The sequence below is a fragment of the Myotis brandtii genome, unplaced genomic scaffold (assembly GCF_000412655.1).
Source record: "Myotis brandtii unplaced genomic scaffold, ASM41265v1 scaffold182, whole genome shotgun sequence".
NCBI lineage: Eukaryota > Metazoa > Chordata > Mammalia > Chiroptera > Vespertilionidae > Myotis > Myotis brandtii.
The window spans coordinates 3986487-4008285 of record NW_005356751.1 but is presented as its reverse complement, the minus strand read 5'-3'; the positions used below and the strand labels follow the sequence as shown (position 1 = coordinate 4008285).

The following is a 21799-nucleotide window of genomic DNA, read 5'->3' as shown; positions in this document are numbered from 1 at the left end:
CATGCCACCAGGCTGCTGTGGCTTCCATGACCCGGGAACAGCACCGGCCCTGCCTTGCCTGAGTTCAATCCCTGTTGGCTGTGACACCATTGCCCCATTTTGCTTTCATTAAAAATGTCTGTGTATTTCCAGAAAAGAAAAAAAAAACATAAAGGGGAGGGAATAAAAGGGAAGTTATTGTATAAAATCAAAGTTGTAGTCAGTGTAAAATGGACTTTTATATCTAGATGAAGTTTTATATAAGCTCCAGTAACAACACAGCAAAAAACCTACAATAGATTCACAAGAGAGGAGAAGGAAGATGCAAGGAAGAAAGAATTCTACCCAGAGTCTCCGAGGGTGGTGGCCCTTCTGATACCTTGATATAGGACTGTGATGCAATAAATTCCTGTTCTCTTAAGCCACAAAGAAAAAAAAAAAAAAAAAGAATGAGTTAATGGCCCGGGCTGGTTTGGCTCAGTGGATAGAGTGTTGGCCTGGGGACTGAAGGGAACCGGGTTCGATTCCAGTCAAGGGCATGTACCTGGGTTTCGAGCACATCCCCAGCAGGAGGCGTGCAGGAGGCAGCTGATCGATGTTTCTCTCTCATCGATGTTTCTAACTCTCTAACCCTCTCTCTTCCTCTCTGTAAAAAATCAATAAAATATATTTTTTTAAAAAAAGAAATGGAAAAGGCAAGACAATGATCATAGAGCTGCTAATTAGAAGGGCATGGAGGATGGAATTTGACTCTGGTTTATTTAGGGACTTATGGGAAAGTGTGGACAAAATCCCAACTGACCCCAAAGCTCCAAAATTAAAACTCAACTTGGTAAAGCATCTTGTATTAGCAACTGACCAAAACCAGGATTATTCCGCCAAGAGAGGATCTCAAAAGCCTTAGCAAGGTGGACTCTGGGTCAGACATGGCCTGCTTGGCCAGCCCTACAGCACATCCTCGCCGACACAGGCATTCCTCCCACATAAGTGAACTGAATACAAAGGGATTCACTAGGTAGAGAAAGCCATTTGCATTAGCCCGCTGCTAACACTCATAACCCAGCCAGCAATCCCACAACTACCCACCAGGCAGGCAAGAAAGGACCACAGCTAACATCTAACTGTCCTGCTACCACAGGGTCAGGGAGTGAGGAGGTTTGAAAAGGCTTTGGGGTATGCAAGCAACTTAGGTCTGATCAGTCAACTTCTCCTTTTAACTAGCAGTGACAAAATATACATACAGCTGGATTTTTATGAATAATTCTGAATTTTGTTGCTGAAAATCTTAAAATCTCTATACAATGGAAACCTTATCCATTGTACGTCTTACCTTGAAGCAATTTTTTAAAAAAAGGTAAAACCACTTTTTATTAACATGAAATACTTTTTATTAACACGGAGCATAATCATCATACCAGAGTCACATAATCTATATGTTATTTTCTTCCACTCTGCTAGAAATACTCATTCTCAGATACTTAACCTCGAAAGAGCTTCTTTGCCTCTGGAAATTCCCTACCCCAGCACATAATCTGTCAAGAAATGGTTCCGCCCTAGCAGGTGTGGCTCAGTTGGTTGGCATCGTCCCATGCACCAAGAGGTCACGGTTAGATTCCCAGTCAGGGCACATGCCCTGATTGTGGGCCCCATCCCCAGTAGGGGGCATGCAGGAGGCAGCCCATCAATGTTTCTCTTTCTCCCTCTCCCTTCCTCTCTCTAAAATCAATAAAGACATATTTTTTTTTAAAAAAGAAGTTATCCTAATGGCTATTTTTGTCTATTATCTAGAACTAATTGATTCCTTAACTCATACCCCTTTAAAACTTTCACCACACAGTACATTTGGCAGTAAGTTCTCTCCAATACCCTATCCATCTCTCTACTACTATCTTTTCCAATGAAAAATCACCTGTCAGTTCATTTTTCCCTCTTCTCTAAAGTCGACTATAGTAATTACTTAAACTGATCCTCTCAAGAATCCCAGTAGCTAAATCCCAGCAAACTATGCAAAGCCATTGGGGTCATGAAAACCTCATGCTGTGAGTTCACAAAGCAACAGAAAATCCTCATCCCTGTCCTTGCCACACTGCTGTGAAGGACCTTGTCAAAATCCAAACACCCTGACCAGGGTCACAAAGCCTAGTCCCTCAGAGACCTGGCAGAGGATTTATAAGAGCGAAGCTGGCAGATCCAAGAGCGGAGCCCATGTCTGTGCGAGAGGTGGGGACCGCGGCCAGCGGGAAGGGAGAGCTACTGTTCAGCTCCGGCCCACCTGCGCATGGTGCAGACACAGGCCGCATGTGGCCAGGGCTTAGGACGTCTCAAGACAAACCAGAAAATCTGAACTGTTATATGAAAATTTCCAATCTTGAAATATAGATTCAAAAATACCTTGCAACCAAATAATACATGTCTATGGACAAAACCCACTGAGCTGGCAGTTCTGTATCTCTGCCCTAACTGTACTGCCAACCCCAAGGGCAACTGACCCTATTCCTTGCTTCCTGTCAACACTAATGGGCCACTTAGAAAAGTGTCATATCAAGCATAGACTCAATGCAAAAGAAACCTGCTATCACAGTCAGTCAAGAAATCTGACTCAAACTAAAAGCAATTCTAACAAGTAAACTGACTTGCACCAACTGCTACTATTACTATTGCCACCATTTACTACGTGCCAAGAATTCTATTAAACACTATATATAAAATCTCCTCCACGTACTCCTTTTCTCCTTTAGTCTATTCACCACACAGCATTTACACAGATCGTTCAAAAATATGGTCAGATATCACTTCCTTGCTTAAAATTCTCCACTGGCTTCCCATTGCTCCTAGAATAAACTACAAACGTCTCACCATGACATACTGAGATCTGGCCCAGCCCACCTCTTTGCCCCATCTCCACCACTCAGCCCTTGCTCACACAATCCCAACAGCTATTCGGTGGACACACAGGGTCTCTTTCTGACTTCTGGGCTTTACACTCATTGATGTCTTGGCCTGGAATATTCTTCCTCAGGCTTCTGCAAGGCTGCTCCTTCTCATGAGTCAAGCCTCAGCTCAAACATTTCCTCCTCACCAGTTCCCTGCCAGTAGCTTTATATAACCCTATTTTGTTCCCCTATCGTTTATCAGTGCTAAATTATCACTCACTCAAATGACTTCATTCATTTGTTTACTTATATATGGTCTGCCTCCACTAAGAAGTAAGCTAAGAACCTTGCCACACTTGGTCAACGCAATGTTCCAAGCAGCTAGATTCTAGGCCTCTGCCTCCAAAACCAGCCACTACCTCCTAAATCAGTGGTTCTCAACCTCCCTAATACCGCGACCCTTTAATACAGTTCCTCATGTTGTGGTGACCCCCAATTTCATTGTTACAAATTGAACATAATGAAAGCACAGTGATTAATCACAAAAACAATATGTAATTATATATGTGTTTTCCAATGGTCTTAGGCGACCCCTGTGAAAGGGTCGTTCGACCCCCAAAGGGGTCGCGACCCACAGGTTGAGAACCACTGTCCTAAATGAACCAGCGTAGAGAATCTAGCCATTATCTAGTGGCATCATTCAAGGTTGTGTTCTATTCTCGTCTCAAAAAAGGAAGCATTCCACTCATCTACCTCTTAGAAGTCCAAGTACTGATCAAGTTTAATGGGGGATTATACACTCCTTCAAAATGACACAAAAGGACATAATTTTGATGAGGAAATAAAATTGTTCAAGATTGGGTTTGGAGTCTTTTTTTCTGAGCAACTCACCTCTTTCTCCCTTTCATAATCTTCGTTGTCGTATTCTTCATCTTCGTTTTGTGTCTGCAGTGCCACACTGCCAAAGTCTAGTGACATGGTCCTCCTGCGGGACGAGAAAGATGTCTGGTTTCTAAATATCCCAAAACTCTCGCCAGACCAAACTATACAGAAGATGCCGCACACAAAGAAGACTCATGCGTGACAAATGGTTAGTATTCCAAATATAAAGGGAGTTCTTACAAATCAATTGTGATTCACAGAAAAAAGCGGTATGATAGCAATTCGCAGGAAAAAAAAATGCAAGAAATGTAATAAACTGATAACTAGACCTTCCCAGTGTTTTGAAAAATATAACTTAAAACAATAAGACTTCATAACCCATGGACACCGAGAATAGTGTGGTGAAGGCCTGGGGCAGAGGGGTGGATGCAGGCTAGAAGGGGTCAATGGGGATAAAAGAGGACATGTGCAATACTTTCAACAATGAAGATTTTTTTTTTTAAAGTAAGACATTTGTTCACACACACAAAAATAAAATAATAAATTAGAAATGTCCCTAAACATAAAAATCTTAAGAACATGCTCAGATTTTCTAATTAGACGTATTCGATGTGGCACAGGTAGTACCCTCAGCAATTGGCTTCCTCCTTTGAATGCCACAAGTCCAAAGTTCATGCTTTACAAAAAATGAGCCATTAAATCCTGAGTAAATCATTGCAACCCAAAAATCATTTTCAATCTGGTGGACTCCATACTGCACACAACTAAACTATAAGTGGTTAATGTCCTGTTCTTAAACCTGATAAAATCAGGTTCCAGGGGGAAAAAATACTCCAGAAAAACAGAAGTGGAGCCTATGAAGTGGTACCACTGTGGAGTTCCCATTCCAAAGGCAACAGCCAGGGCTCCCTGGAGAATGGTAACGGCTGTGGCAGAAGCAGCAGCAGGAAATGGGTTTTCAAGTACTTACACTAAAAAAGCTGCCGATGATTTGAATTATGCTTTGGGATCCTGACGCTACACAGAAACGACCCGGATTTTCAAAGCTCTGAACAATCCTGACAGAAAGGTAGGCGGGCGCCATCAATTACCCCCGCTACGGCCCTCCACGTGGGCCCTTCCGTGTGCCAATGAAAGGCACTTTGATGTGAGCCTGAGCCACAGCTCATTCGCTACACTGTTCAGGCTCTAAAATGTCATTAAGCTGGAAGTGAAATAAGAAACATGGACCCAGCCATCCAAAAGCATTTTGCCATAAAGAACTCAACTCCTTCGTGTGAACAGTTGAGAACTATGATCACAAACTTTTACATAAGCCAACAGCTCCATAGGAAAAGATATTCCACTTCATCAGATCTGAGGCACCCTGGATGGGATGACACAGCTCCATTTGTACCACCAAGAAAAAGATGTGGCCAATTAAATTATGGCACATCATTAATCTTAAAAGGCAGCCTGACTTTGTAGATGTTAAAATGTGCACTTTAAAGTAGGAGAAACATGGGATTACAGGTCAACACAAACATGATTTTCAATGCTGAAATCCCCATTTGTCCAGTTTTTGTTTTTCAAGGTCTGAATTATGTTTCTTGGCCAAACTCTAATTTGCACTCCACCTTATTTATCCCTCCCTCCTGGATCCCTACACCCTGCCCATCACTTTCAACTCTATAGACTCAAACTCCTTGCATCAGCTGTAAACCCGCCAAGCCTGCTTCCTAGGCCTGCCCTGCTCCTTGTTGCTCCTGTGCCAGGGCTAAAAGGAGGAGGGACATGTGTTCTCTTTCACTGAGAGGGAAAATATCTATGCTTGGGGAGTCTAAACCCTGTCTCCCCCCCAGCAACTACAACAGGGGTGGGGAACCTCTTTTCTGCCAAGCGCCATTTGGATATTTGTAACATCATTTGCAGGCCATCCAAAATTATCAACTTAAAAACTAATCTGCTACTTGGTCAAACATTTAACTAACTCACCCCTAATGCCTTGCCAGACCAAATGATTTCACGGGTCTTATACGGCCCGTGGGCCAGACATTCCCCACCCCTGAGCTACAAGTCTATAGTAGAGTTGAAATGGCGAGGGGAAGACATACAAGCTCGGGTCCATGGTTTTTTTCACTACTGCTTGTGAACATCAAGTCTACACAATCTATAGATAAAGAAAATACTAGGCCGTTTAAATCCCGGCTCCGTAAAAGAAATGAGATTAAGCTAGACCTTAAAGACTTCCCCAAAGTCTCCAGGCATAAATAATCTTTCCTGCTTTTGATTCTTATTCACCTCTTCCTGAATTTAATCATTAAAGCCAGGAGGTGGGATTTGGGTTAATTTCTTCGTTATTAGATAAAAGAAGGAAAGGTGTTCTTTCACTAACATTCCAGTAATGTGTTGAACATTGGAAAAAAAAAGATTTATAAGAGCCTACTTTTTTCTCAGATAGGGAATAATGAATTCTATAAGGTATTTTCATTTTTTTGTTGTTATTTATTGAATTTAGAGAGAGAGGAAGGGGGAGAGGGAAGAGAAAGAAAGAGAGAGAGAATAAGAAAGAGAGAGAAACATCAATTTCTTGTTCCACTCATTTATGCATTCATTTGTTGCTTCTTGGATGTGCCCTGCCAGGCATTCAAACTGCGTAACATTGACCTATGGGGACGTCACTCTAGTCAACTGACCTACCCAGCCAGGGCTGTTATTTTCATTTTTAAGTGAAGACAATGTAAAAGATCAAAGCACATCTTTTTTTAAATTACATTTTAAATTCAAACCATCTCATTAAAGAAGAAATTTGAAAATATTTGAAAAGGCCAAAATCTCTCTCCATTGCAGAGGAAAAGATACAAACAAGTTTTCCTTCTAAAAAGTGCAGACTACCAGAGAACTATTATAGGCATAAAGGGGAATCTGATAAATTTACTGTGGTTCAGAAAAAAAAGACTAAAAAGATCATTAGTATTTTACTTAAAATTTAAAATAAAAGCCAATGTTTTTCTTCAACTTATTAACCTCTACTAATTATCATTGCTATCAGGGACTTTACTATAATATTCAGAACAATAAAAGAGCCTGCTTTAGAAGAAAAATTAGCAAGATAATAAACCCAGAAGCCATAAAGGAAAAACTTGACAGAAATTAACCACACAAAAAGTTTTGTATATAGCTAAAGATAACATTAACAAGTTAAAAATTATGTAGGGGAAAATACATCACTAAAAATGTCAAAAGATAAAATAATAATAATAATGAGAAAAAATATTTGCAAAATACATGACAAAGTCCCAATATACAGTTCTCACACAAAAAAAATGAGGGGAAAAAACAACAACCACAAAACAAAATAATTTAAAAATAGGCAACTGACATGACAATTCTTTTTTTTTTTTTTTTTTGGTTAACCCTCACCTAAGGACATTTTTTCCACTAAAAGAGAGAGAAACATCTATGTGAGAAAGACACATCCAACGATTGGTTGCTTCCCGGGGGCAGGGAATGAACCTGCAACCCAGGTACATGCCCTTGACTGGGAATCAAACCTGAAACCCTTCAGTGTTAGGGCCTAAACTCTACCACTGAGCCACACCAGCCAGGGCTAGTAAATGTACTCTTGAATAAATTTGGCAATACTATGCCACTAATAAAAATTAAATATTTCTATATCTATTGCCTGATCATTTAAAAATCAAGAGGCAGAATGTGTCCAGTATGCTTTTTTAATAGCAAGCTAGTTAATACTTTCTTCCAGATAGATAGCTTTTCTGAACCTATTAACAAGATTATGGTGTGCCCTTTCTTACCCTCAGTACTCATTCTGTTGTCCCCGGTTATGTTGTCTTTGCTCTCCTTACAATGAGAAGGAAGACCAATGGGTATTTAGTTAGACAAAATGTTAAGCTAAACTAAAACATTTTGGTTTTGCCTCATTTAAGAATCTACAAGCATTCTGAAGGCAGAAATTAAATGTATCTACCCTATCCTTTGGACATGGTAGGCACACAACGAATACTGGTTGAATGAATACAATGCATTCATGTTACCCTATATGGATTCATTATTTCGATAAAACTTTACTGAACACCTACTGGGTGCCAGGTTATATCCTAGATATATCCAAGACATAGTACCAGATGTGAGAAGCTAACAGTTCCTTAGGGAAACAATGATATTAATTAATAGTTACAGTGATACATTGTCATAAATTTTATAATAGAGAAAAGTAACAGCAAATATTAACTTTGAGAAGAAAAAAAGGCTGAGGGAAATTTTACAGAAAGACTTCTAATAAGAAATAGATGTTCAAGGACACAATATGGCTGGAAGTGGTTAAGAATGAGGGCTCTCATTCAGACAACCCGGGCTCAAATCTGGCTCTTCTACTTATAAGATGTCCAACTTTGAGCAAAGAGTTTCCATTTCTTAATTAGTAAAATGAGGACAAAAGTAGTACCCACCTCCAAGACTAGTTATAAGGCTTCACCAGATAATGCATATCAAGTGCTTAGCACTGTATAGCAACCAATACATTTTAGTTATTATTATTATGACATTAACGCTGAATAAGAGTCAGCCAGCTACAAAAGAGGTTAAAGGAACAGAGAGCATTCAGAATATTTGAGAAAAGGTAAACGTTTAGCCTGTGGGAAACTTTTACTAGTAAATAACACAACCCCTTCTGAGATAAAAATGCCACCTCCTTCAAAATGCCCTCCCTATCCGGTTCCCCCATGGAATTAACCACTCTCTTTCCACTTTTGGTCTATATTTCTTATGCTTTTCTTATGACTTCAATTCCAGCCATAAGAAAATTCCAAGGCAATTAGCTGAATGCATTCACATATCTAGAAGTGCATATATATTGTCACATCTGGTGAAAGGATACCACGAAATGCAGCTTAAACCACACTATAAGTTCATGACTATCAGATAGAAAACGTTAGGTGCCACAAAAGGGGTTTAGAAGCGCTCTGAGAGTTAGTAAATCCTATTTATTTGCTGACATGCCTGCTTCTCTTCTAGAATGGAAAGAGCCGGAGCACAGTAGCCTGTTTTAGACTTGCAATATCAGGCTTAGGAGGTCTATGCATTCATTCAACCATTTACCAAGCACTGTTCGAGATTACAAAGTTTAACAGGACTTGGTGGAAGAAAATAAACATATAAACAAAGGATGACGATCATCTGTGATCAGTGCTAATGACAGCAGCTTAGAAAAATCAAGTCCGGGATTCCAGAGGATGCAGCGAGTAAGCAAGCACCCACGGGCTGAACGAATGAATTAATCAAAGGCCTTACCCAGGAACTCCGCCTGGCGTCAGCTATGGCACAACGAGCAGGTTCCGCGAGACCGAAGCTGCACACAGCCCAGGATGCCTGGGATGGCGGGCTTTGCCTGCCAGCGACACATGCACTCGGTCAACACACGTGTACAGAGCACCCACTGTGAGCCAGGCGGGCGCCAGGGTGACCACGCGGGGGTCCCCCGGGGAGGGTCTCAGGGTGACCCCAGCAGCCTAGAAGAGAAGAGGGCCTCCCGGAGTTCACAGCTAAGCAGAATGACACTTCAAAGTCAAAGGCTGAGCTCCCGCAGGGCAATGCACCTCCGCGGGATTTGGGGAGGGGGCGGGTCAGCCCTCCCGGAAGCCTCAGCCAGAATCCGGAGGATCCCGCACCTCCTCTGACTGCACCCCCAAGCCCGGAGGCGAAGCGAAACTCACCGGAGGCCGCGGATGCTGTCACCGCGGGGAAACTCTAGCCCCAGCTGAAGTCCAGCTTCTAGCAAACCCCCAGACCCAGGCTCCAATCTGCTAGTTCCTTCCTAGTCACAACCGAACTTGGAGTCTTGACGTTATTGAGGAACAGCTGCCTCCTTCAATCGCCCACTAGAGGCTATCCTGATGGGCGGGGCCATGCCGGGGTGGGCGGGACGTGGAGGTGAAAGTCTCCGCGTTGCTCAAGGTTGGTTGAGACGTCCGCCTGCAGTTGCAAAAGTAAGGCTGTTTAAAAGCGGGCGCCAGAGGTGGCGGGAAGCGCCTCCTGTGCGCCCATTGGTGGATTCGTGAGCCAATTACAAAAGAGTTGACTCTGGAGAGGAAGGTTTATCGGTTGCCTAGAGACGCCCAAGCGCTTAGTAACTCCACCCTTGGGCTAAGATGAACTTGGTCATCCCTGAACCCCATGACCCGTCCGTCCCCTGGTGTGGTGACTGTGCCCCCTGCGCTTGCCATTCCTAAACCTCAGCACACAGAATCCCCCACTTGCCTATCAAACCCTTACCTTGCAGTTTGGCCTTCTGATTCTCCAAGGTGCCTGCTAAACAGCTTAAATGGTTTTTTTGACTTTGTCTTCCTGATTACTAGGTCCCACCTTGTTTGAATTTGTGTTTCTTTAATTACTAGTTAGGTGGCACATTTTCCCACGTGTTTATTCACTACTTGAATTTCCTCCCATGTGAAAGTTCTTGTCACTTACTAGTAGATGTTAACCTGTCCCTTAAGACAGCGCTGCCCAGTTTGCAGTAAAGCCCCTTACTTTATGTTCCTTCCGTGGTTAAAGGGTTCCAGACAATATCAAGGAGTTGGTAGCAGCAAAGTTCCTGTCATATACACTTGAAGAGAATTGAAATTCCCACTTTGGGGACAAGGATGTTAATTGTGATAAAATAAGTTTTTCAAAAAAATTATAAGGCCATATTTTGGAATATATAATCATATTGATGAGATTATATTCTTCCCTTAAAAGTAAATAAACAACTCCTAGCATTCTTTCCAGTTCCTTACATGCACACAAAAAAAGGATGGGTTGGGGGGTGGAATGTATGTAGCACGGTAGGTCTTTTCTCAAAAGAGTGTGAGAACCACCCAGCTGGTGTGGCGCAGTGGTTGAGTGTCAACCCATGAACCAGGAGGTCACGGTTTGATTTCTGGTCAGGGCACAGGCACAAGTTGCAGGCTCCATCCCCAGTAAGGAGCATGCAGGAGGCAGCTGAATATAAATATATTTTAAAGAGTGTGAGAACCAATTGCCTGGAGTTAATGTTTAGGATTTTCAATCATGACAAGGTTTTAAATCAGAAAACCAGTGAAAGCTACCAAAAACAGTGATAACGACCATTGATAAAGATCCAAAGCTACAAGAATTATATTTGAACTTGGAACTCAGACCCCCCCAAAGGCCACTACGCTTTATGTTTCTTGAAACAGTAGATTACAAAGGAAAGAAGGAAGTACCCAAATGAGATTTAAAATTGGTGTATATTGTAAATGCTTAGATAACACATTCAATGCATATTGACAAAATACAACATAATGTAATCATACCATTCATAAAAATATCACAGGATTTATTTAAAATGCTAATGGTTTGAATACTTAGGTGGTATACTCCAGGAATGAGATACATGTTTAAAGTGGTTTGATGTTCTTTGTCTTAGATTGGGTTCTTAGAAATGAACCTTAGGATGAAAATTTGAGCACAAATGATTGACTGAGGAAGGACTTCCCAGAGAAAGCTGTCAGGGAGTGAGGACGATCAGGGAAAGGGAAGAGGCAGTGCAGGGCTGTGCTTTGGGAGAAGTGCCCGCCCCAGCCTGATTCACAGGGAGCTCCGGAGTATAATTGGGAGGGGGCGGAGCTTTCCCACTTCTGCAGCAGTGATGGTGGCAGGGAAGGGGAGAAGGAAACACAGGCGCTTCTGGCTATTGGTGACTCAAAGCAACTCCCTACCAGTGGTCGGCAAACTCATTAGTCAACAGAGCCAAATATCAACAGTACAACGATTGAAATTTCTTTTGAGAGCCAAATTTTTTAAACTTAAACTATATAGGTAGGTACATTGTTATTAACTTAATTAGGGTACTCCTCAGGCTTAGGAAGAGCCACACTCAAGGGGCCAAAGAGCCGCATGTGGCTCGCGAGCCGCAGTTTGCCGACCATGGCCCTAGCCTGAGGCAGTCCTCAGAATGAACAGTCACCGTACAGGTAGTTAAGAGCAAAACACATAGAAGCCAGCAGTGTGAGCATACAGATATGATTCAAGGATCCAAGGGGGTCTGGGCGGAGCTGACGGTATCTCCTACAACATCTGTTTGCCATCCTTTGATCTTGTCTGCATATATTCCTTTTTATTGCTGAGTAGTACTCCATGGTATAGATGTACCGTTTATTTAGCCATTCACCTGGGAACATCTGGGCTGTTTCCAGTTGTATGTAGTTAGAAACAAAGCTACCATGAACATTCCTGTACAAGTGTTTCTGTGAGCACAGGTTTCCACTTCTCTGTGGTCAATGCCCAGGAATACAATTACTCTGTTGAATATTAGCTGCATGTTTAGTTTTATAATAAACTACCAAATTGCTTTCCGGAGTGGCTGTACTATTTTACATTCTCACCAGGAATGTATTTGTGATCCACTTTCTTCTCATCCTAGCAGCATTTAGTGTTGTTGCTATTTTTCGTTTTACCCATTCTGATAGGTATGGGGTAATATCTCCTTGTGATTTTAATTTGCCTTACCCTACTAGCTAATGGTGTTGAACCTATTTTCATGTGCTTATTTGCCATCTCTATACCATCAGGGATATGCCTGTGTTTTTTTGTCCATTTTCTAATTAGATTTTTTACTGTTTAGTTTTAAAGAATTTTTTATATATTCTAAATATTAGCCCTTTTTCAGATATGTGGTTGGCAAGTATTTTATTCCAGTCTATTGCTTATCTTTCATCTTCTTAACATTCTTTCACAGAGAAAAAATTTATATTTTTTAAATATAGCAGGCTAATTTTTAAAAAATGTTTTTATTAATTTCAGAGAGGAAGGGACAGGGAGAGAGAGATAGAAACATCAATGATGAGAGGGAATCATTGATCAGCTGCCTCCTGCATGCCCCATACTGGGGATCAAGCCCACGACCCAGGCATGTACCCTGACCGGGAATCAAAACAAACCCTGACCTCCTGGTTCACAGATGCTCAACCACTGAGCCACAGCAGTCAGGCCAAAAATTTGTATTTTCAATGAAGTGTAATATACTAGGTTTTTTTTTCTCTTTATTTTTTTTACCAGTATGTTTTTTAATGGATCATGTCAAGTGCAAGAACTCTTTGCCTAGCCTTATATCCTGAAGATTTGCCCTTATTTTTTCTTTCATAAAAGTTTTACATTCCTGCTCATAATGCATTTGAGTTAATGTTTATGTAAAATGTGAGGTTCGTTCTTTTGCCTCCAGAGGTCCGATTGCTCCAGCACCATTTGTGGAATAATGACCCTGCTTTGGGAGCCACCAAGACTGGTTGAGTCCCTCCACGGTAGCCATAGCTCCTAAAAAGCAGCCTTCCCACAGCTCTCTCACCTTCTGCTACTGTCCCCTCCCTCCCTCTTCCCTGGCCCCAACACTGTGTCCTCCCCTGTGGTTTCCCACACTCTGCCCACACCTTTGTAAAACAGAGTCCCTTTATTAACATCTCAAATTACCCACTTTAGGCGAGCCATCTGTTTCCTGTCGGGACTCTGACACAGCCCGCAAATGACACATTTTCCAAATCCCAAACATCAGACATATACTGTCGATAGTCACAAAGTAATAATCATTTATTTTTCTGAAAAGTCATTTACAGGTATTTATAGTCAAATGGATTTCCACTTTAAGACAGATGAAGATGAGAGTGTGTCAGTAAACGAGCATGCAATCAAACATTCCCTTTGTTGTTTCTTTCTGTTTTCACAGAGTCTGTGGTGTTTGTAAGTATGGTATTTGCTCATCCAACTAAGATACCATCACAGTCAAATATTGATTTTCCATGTGCACTGCTCACATCATTTATACTCCCTGCATTTTTGGGGACCAGGAACTCTTTCTTGCTACCCAGGGAACACTGCTCTGCAGACTGACACCACAGCCCTTCTCTGTCTCTGATAAAGGTAATTAGATCACCCATAAGTCTCTATGATCTATTCTATACCCTCCTGAACCCCTTCCTTTATGAGGACAGATAATCAAGAACTAAGATGTATGCAAAATTGATGAAAAATACATTCTTTCCTAGTTGTATAGAAGGAAACAAACCTGTCTAAGAAATTAATAGAATAAAGTAAAATGATAAACCTTTTCATAAAAATATTAGAGTTCAGTATGCTTGATTTCTGATTATTTCTATCCAAAAGAAGTTTCCCATACTTTATTTAAAACTTAGCAAATATATCACAATTACAAATATTAAGTTGTATCTACGTAGCCAAAATGAAGTGGAGTTAAGACTATTATCTAGATAACTGAGGATGAAAAAACACTTTATAGTAATGGCCATATGTCTACATGCAAAGGCAAGTGAAGGACTGAAGCAGTTTTCTTGCTACTCAAAATAACCAAATCCACTTCTACCATATTTACTTATGTTATGTCACAGTTTCAATGTTTTTTACTGAAAGGCTTGGGGTGTCCACTATCTGAATGTTGATCTCAGTTGTGCCATTCATTCTGAGTATAGAGACAGACTAAAAGAGAATACTGAAGTTTTCACCTTAACTATAGAGACTGGCGATCAACATTGCCATTAAATGGAAATTTTGCTTTTTATAGACTTATGTGAGGGCTGAAATGGACCCTAACCCAGCTCTCCCACATTAGAAACATGGAAATGGGAATCCAGACAGGTTCAGCAACTTGCTCGTGGTCCCCCTGATGACAACCAGCCCAGCGCTTTTCCCTACACAGCGCTTAATTATACCATCACTTTACCACTGCATCTCTATGTGGCAAACCTTTCCCACTGTTTCATTCACTATGTTTTCTCCCTTCTGCATTAGGCCTGATCTTATATAGAAAAGGTGAGGGACCATCATGCAGTCACAGCCAATCAGGAGGAGATCTCCCCATCCTTTCAAATAAATTCAGCATTTTAAATAGTAATAGAACCAATTTGGATATTAATTATGAAGGACACTGGTTTGTTTGCCATCTTTTAAATCCATGTACTCATGAGCTTTTTTTGGTGGGCAGAGGGGTGGAGGGAGAAATATAATGAAATCAGAAATGACTACTAGATTTGGCCTCTTCAGCTTGTCATATGCTGCATACAAACAGTCCAAATAGCAAAAATCAAGAAATACTAGGCCACACAATTTGGGCCCCAACCCTTTAACCAGCAAATGGGGCAAGTCAATGCAACAGACCAATGCTTTCAGTGGCTTTTGATTTGATTCCACTGCCATAGACACAGTCCAGATTCAATGTCAAATTTATTTTAACATTGCAGTGAAAGTGCTAATAAACAGAAAAATGCAAGTCAATATCCATCAAGCACATTGCTCCTTACTTTTGTAATGAGGAAAGATTTATTTTTGGCAAATGGTTCTGTAGTTATAGTATATGAAGACACTTAGAACTAATCTCCCCAATATGAAAATGTCCCCTAATGATCAATTTGAAAGGCACATACCACTGCCCCAGCAGTTCATTCAAGTTGTCTTTAGCATGTGAGATTTTAATTGTGCTTTTAGCTTATCAATGCAATATGGCCTTAAAAAGTGACATCCGTGCATATGTATAACTTTTCAAATGGACCAATCCTCTTCCCCTCTTCTGACTTCCACTTTCTGAAGAACAGTTTTCGTTAGTCCATGATGGTCTCGAAAGATGCACTTCATAGTTTGTGTTCTATTTTATCTAGAAACCAAGTTTGAATCATCCTTGTGTCCTAACACAAAATGGAGTTTCTTGAATCACCAGTGTGATGGTATTTCCATATTATCATTTGTTTAAATGCAAAAATCCTGGAATATTATCTCTTCTCACTGGTTGTTTAAGGCTTACTTCACTTCCAGAAGAGATGATTGGCAAACTATTATCCATGTGGTATCTGATAAGGTGGCCGACATTATCAAATATATGATCCTTGGTCCTTACCTTGAAAAGGAGGAACAGAAGTATGTTAAATGATAATAGTTCTCCTGACAGATGTAAACAACTGGGGGGGATGACACATAACCCTGAAGGAGATATTTTGCTTAATGAAAAAAAGAAAAGATACTTTTTAACTCTGTATCCCTTAGTAAAAATACCTTTTTAAAACAACTGCCCCTCCCAGTTTGGAAAATGGTAAGCACTTGTCATCTATTTCTCCCTTCAGTTGTATCAATGTTTGTGACATGTGTTTGTGTGCATATATATTGGTAATTGTTATATCTTTCTAGTGAATTGATTCTTTTATCATTATACTAGAGGCCTGGTGCACGAATTTGTGCAGTCACTACCAAGAGCAGAACCAGTCCCTGCCTCTGCTTAAAGGCAGAGAAAGAGGGGGGGGGGGGGGGGGGGGGGGGCACCACCACACCCCCTCGGCCTGGCAGGCGATTGGGGCCATTCGGGGCCGTCTCGCCCAGTCCTAATCGGGTTGATCAGGGCCCGCTGGCTGGGGAAAGGGACCACAGGAGGTTGACCGGCCGTGGGAGGTTGGCTGTGGAAGCGCACTGACCACCAGGGGCAGCTCCTGTGTTGAGCGTCTGCCCCCTGGTGGTCAGTGCAGGTCATAGCGACCGGCCGGTCATCCAGTTGTCTAGTCATAATGGTCACTTAGGCTTTTATATATATAGATAATATCATTCTTTGTCTCTTTTGACAGTTTTTCATTTTAATCCAGGATCATTTCTGTCTACAGGCAGCCTCTGCTCCAGCCATACATCTTGTATTGACTTAACGCCATTCTGCTGCTCTGCTCCTGTGGTTCCTTTCCTACACTCCAAATGCCCTCCCCTTTAAAGATTTTGCCCTCTTTCAAGGTTCATCTTATATGCCAGACCCTGCAGGGACCCTTTCCGTGTGCCTCATCCAGAGAACTCCTCTATCCTGAGGAACACCTAATGCTTTAGCTGAACCATTCTTATGTCATTCATCCTTATAATTATTTAAGCATCTATTTTATGAAATCATAAGCACCCTGACAGCAAGAACTAAGTATGTGATACTGAGCAATAGTCAACTGTGAATAGTCAACCGTGAACTTCCATAGAGGTATTCATTTAATTCACTGAATTGAATTGAGAGAGGCAGAAAGAGGTTGTCCTCAACTTGATCCTATAAGGTGCCTTCTATTCAAATCCCTCCACTAAGCTCTATTTAGGACTTGCTGCCCCAGCTGGAGGGTTCAAGTAAAAGTAAACCCTTAGCCTTGAACACTTCAACAATATCAATAGGTTTGGGACCTGTTATTCAGAGTAACCAATCACAACATCCTGTAAGGACCACAGAGAGAAGGCAATAATACCTTGCCTTCGGGATCCACCAGAAGAAGATGCTTTGCCTGGCCTCCCTGGAGTCCACTCAGCACATACTGGCCAGGAGATGTGGCACTCTCTCGAACCAGAAAGTCCCCATCCTTCACCAAGAGGTTCTCTGCTGCCTTCCTGCTCAGCTTGCCGTGGTAGCAGTCTTCACTCCGCAGCTGCTGCTGAATGTACGGCAGAGACTGGGAGCCGGCAGGCTGGGCCGTGGCACCTGGCTGAACAGTTTTGGGGGCTTCTGAAGTCAAAATACAAAAGAGACATCACCAAGTTAACTCCTCATCCATCCACTTATTCGATCATTCACTCATTCAGCAAATATAACTTGAGCCCCTACTACGTGCCAGGCGCTATTTGAACAATGCTGTTCCTGGAACAAATGAGGGTTTTGTTTTGGGAACTTCCAACAGGCTATAATTGAGTGGTAGATCCAAACACTGCCTTTGGCTTCTGTTGCCAAGAGAGGCTTGCCCAGGTGCAGGAGTTTTTCCTTCTGATGAGAAATGGAACTGACCCACGAGAACTGCTTTTAGAACTGCTGCAAGAGGCTTGTTATGTCCCAGGGGCTGTTTGTCAAAGAGAAAGAGGCTTATGCTGTATCTGGATTACAGACAACTTCTAAGATTTTCCCAAGCTCTTTGAAAATGCCTACAGTAACTTTGGCGATGCCATTTTTTTTAGCATTTAGTTTTAAGAAAACACAACAAATTACCAATGTGCTTCAGAGATGCTTCTAACCAAATACTTCAAAGCTGTGCTGAACCTCAGAGTATTCCTATTAAATGACTACTCTGTTTGTGTCATTCACTGGCCTGGACAAAACAGAGTCAGTCGGGTAAAAGAAGGCAAAACATCAGGGAGGCATGGTCTGAGACAGCGCCCCAAGTCTCTGCAGAGTAAGTCCTATTTAGAGTCGAGAGCACTGGGATGACAAGGCACCTCCAGGCAGCACTTAATAATACCATTGATACTCTTAGTGATAGTAATTACTGTGTAGTTCCATTTACCGAGTATGACAAACACTGCTCAATCCTTTATATATACTATTCGGTTTCACTCTCAAAATTAGATAGGCAAGGCAATGGATCTTTACAAAGGTTAGATGACTTTTGCAAAGTCACACTGCTAATATGGTGCAGGTCTGAGATTTGAAACAAGGTCTGACTCCAAAGCCCAGGTAATTCATCACCACACTCTAAGGCAGCGGTTCTCAACCTGTGGGTCGCCAACCTGTGGGTCGAGACCCCTTTGGGGTGGGGGGGTCGAAGGACCCTTTCACAGGGGTTGCCTAAGACCACCGGAAAACACATATATAATTACATATTGTTTTTGTGATTAATTACTATGCTTTAATTATGTTCAATTTGTAACAATGAAAATACATCCTGCATATCAGATATTTACATTATGATTCATAACAGTAGCAAAATTATACTTATGAAGTAGCAACGAAAATAATTTTATGGTTGGGGGTCACCACAACATGAGGAACTGTATTAAAGGGTCGCGGCATTAGGAAGGTTGAGAACCACTGCTCTAAGGTGACTGACTTCCTTGCTTTGATGGGAAAATCTTTCCATTTCACAAGGTCTATCCACTCCATTCCTGTAGTGCCCACAAGGATCCTTAGAAGATAACAAGGCTGTCAGGATGATATACAGCATCTCCAGAAGGAATAACATAAAATTCTTAGGTCTGAATCCAGGTAAAAGTCATACAATTCTTTACAGCAAATTTACCAGGAAAATAACCATAGAAATTGGGCTTTGTCTTTAAATGCAAAGGACGTTTTGCATAGAAACCAGCCTTCACCTTTATAAATGCAAAGGGGTGTTCACATGTCCTTATGCAAGGGTCTCACATGAAAAATCCTCTGGCTTCTGAGATTTAGAACTTACACAAGACAATCCTCTGAAGTCACTGATGTAGGAAATCAGTGCCCTGTAGGCACAATCCAGTTCTCCTGTTAATATGTTATAGTTTTGTCCTTGCTTAAGAAATTCTCTACATAACACAATTATAATGCAGCACTATTTAAAAAATATCTTTAGTCTGTCTAGTGCCTATAAATATTCGCCTCTATTGTTGCTGGGGGAAGCCTGAAGTAATGTGTCTAGATTTGATAATACTTGTAGTTGGGCTTAGTGCTGCCTGCTTGAGGCATAACAGGGAACTTCTGATGAGTAGCTGTGTGTGTGTGTTTATGTTTGTGAGAAAGTGTTTGTGCAAGCGTGGGGGAGGAGCATGCATGTGTGTGGCACACACATCTTGGTGCATGGTGGTTTTGGTTTCTTCTGAGAGTATGGTGGAGAGCTTTTGGACAAGGACACAACAAAAGAAAAGGAGACATTATATCATCGTGAAAAGAGGCAACAGATCATGGGCCAGCCAGAGGGTCTGGACAATATTTTCCTAACTCAGTTTCTCACAAGATACACTGTGCTAGGAGATTTCAGTCATCCAAACATTTGCTGAAAATCTAATTCTACTGAAAGAGAAAATCTCACAGACTTTTGTAAATTTTAATTTTGATTTTAAAAGTTACCCAGGCTAGTTCTTTTAAATCTTGGAAAAACAAAGAAGATGGGTCACCTCTGGCTCTATCACCAAATACAACCACTCTTAAAAAGGTAGTGCATTATCTATTATCTTGATCCTTCCCTTACCTAAAGTTTACTTTGAGAAAGATAATCATAATTTCAATGTAGTTTTTTATATGTAATTCCCACACAATATTTAATAAATGATTGACTTGATATATTTTCCCAGAAGTAGTGAGGGTTAAAGAAGCAACAAGGAAAGCCGCTCTAGATTTAACTGAGACCTAAAAAGAAAAAAGTGATAGGAATCCTGGAAGAGAGTCATCATGTCATCTTGGAGTTCCCATTAGTAACTGGAGACATATTGTTCACAATTAAAACTTCAGGAAATCACACGATAGATATGAATTTCCATACCCATATGCAGCTGACGGGCAAACCTCTGAAAAGGGAAATAGAGCTTAAGAAAGAAAAGTCTAACATGCAAAGTCTAGAATTAGCAATTGCAAGTAATGTCGATGAGAAAGGAGGGATGAGACCTTTAAAGAAATGAAACTAATGCGAACTGTGAAGACAGCATGATGCAGTCAGCTTTTAAAAGCACACATAAAAGGATATTTTGATAATGTTGACTATTATATTATCAAAGGACTGGAAAAAAACTGTTTACAGAATTAAAAATGTATACAAAAGTCAGGCTATTGGATAGCAACATAACTAAAGGTAAACTAGAAGAGGGATATAAAGGTGTGAGAAGCGTGTCCAGGTTGGGGACAATCCTCAGGTTTCTGCTGTGGGAGGAAAAGCCCACCCTTGTCTCCCCGCAAAGTGTTATAATGACTCCATCTCTGACTCAGGAGGACGCTAAGTAGTGAATTCTCTTCATTCGGGTAGCTATATTTTATAACGTTGCCATGAACACCGAATTAGTGAAAAGTGAGCCATTGTCCCTGGGGGTCATGCAGGGGTAAGTTCCTCCAGGCCTCAGGTCACCACATGTTCATCAGTCATACAACACCTTGCTTTATGCGTGCTTCTGTTTAAAGACACCTTCCATAGTATATATTTTTGATTCCTTAATGCATGGCCAACAGCCTGAATGAAGCTTATCTAACACATATTTTCTTGGTAAGGCACATCACAGCTTCTTGAACTTAGGAATGCTTGACAGAACTTCAACACTACACTTAGAGGCCATTTGAAACAGCAAAACCATGGAGAAATATCACAAACTGTGAAAAGCATGACACCATGTAGACAGGAAAAGGACACTTGCTTACAAGATGAAAGCTGAAGCAAGAAGGCAGAGCACTGCCTTGTTCCACCTCAGCTGGGAATGTGCACGTTGGGCAACTCTAATTTTTCATTACTCTGCACATGCCTGCAAATGACCACAAAAGTGCCATGAGTGTTGATTTGGAGGTATGGATACATTTTAGTGAGTGAGCAAATTCTCAAATACGGGATCCATGAACAATGAGAATCAACTGTATATTGTTTATTAGTATGGATTATTGGGCATGTGAAAATTACAAAATAGGGACTTATTTGCATTTTGAGGGGAAAATATGTTCACTCTATAAGATGTCTAAAAGTTGCTAGTAAAATATGTTAACGTAAAACGTTAAGCATATATGAAGGGCTGAAATACTACCCAGAGAAAACTTATCTGTAATATAAAGGAAAATGCACATGTCTATCCTATATAATAAAAGAGAAACATGTAAATTGACAGTCCCTCTGCTATGTTCACCAGCCAATCAGGCATGAGTATGCAAATTAACCCAACAAAGATGGTGGGTTAATTTGCATACACAGGCACTGGGCAGAGAGCTGGCAGAGAGTGGAGCGGCTTGGGGAACTTGGCTCCCCAAGCCGCCAGACGGAGAGCAGAGAGGGAGAGCTGGCGGCTTGGAGGACTTGGCAGAGTGGGAGGCCATGGGACAGAGACAGAGCAGGAAGGGAAAACCAAGAGCGCAGGGAGCACCAGGAATGCTGGGAATAGTAGTTCTGGTGGCAGCCCCAGGACCAGAAGCAGAAGCCCAGAGCACGGGGAGCACCAGGAATGCTGGGAATCGTAGTTCTGGTGGCAGATGGATCTCCTAGACACTAGAGCAGTGATGGCGAACCTTTTGAGCTTGGTGTGTCAGCATTTTGAAAAACCCTAACTTAACTCTGGTGCCGTGTCGCATATAGAAATTTTTTGATATTTGCAACCATAGTAAAACAAAGACTTATATTTTTGATATTTATTTT

General features: G+C 41.4%; 2 protein-coding genes across 2 annotated transcripts in view; both read right to left on the bottom strand.

The window, feature by feature from the left end:
• The window catches only part of CEP152 (centrosomal protein 152kDa), a 100959-nt gene extending 91402 nt beyond the window's left edge, over positions 1–9557 (bottom strand). Inside the window, exons 1-2 of the mRNA XM_014537831.1 lie at positions 9446–9557; positions 3744–3837 (exon numbers count right to left, since the gene is read on the bottom strand). Coding sequence (XP_014393317.1) covers positions 3744–3830 — 87 coding nt within the window. The 5' untranslated portion in view covers positions 3831–3837; positions 9446–9557. The remainder of the gene's footprint in view (positions 1–3743; positions 3838–9445) is intronic.
• A 3736-nt stretch (positions 9558–13293) lies between these two features.
• SHC4 (SHC (Src homology 2 domain containing) family, member 4) overlaps positions 13294–21799 on the bottom strand; it is a 115560-nt gene continuing 107054 nt past the window's right edge. Inside the window, exons 11-12 of the mRNA XM_005863973.2 lie at positions 16988–17241; positions 13294–15630 (exon numbers count right to left, since the gene is read on the bottom strand). Of these exons, the coding sequence (XP_005864035.1) occupies positions 15475–15630; positions 16988–17241 (410 nt within the window). The 3' untranslated portion in view covers positions 13294–15474. The remainder of the gene's footprint in view (positions 15631–16987; positions 17242–21799) is intronic.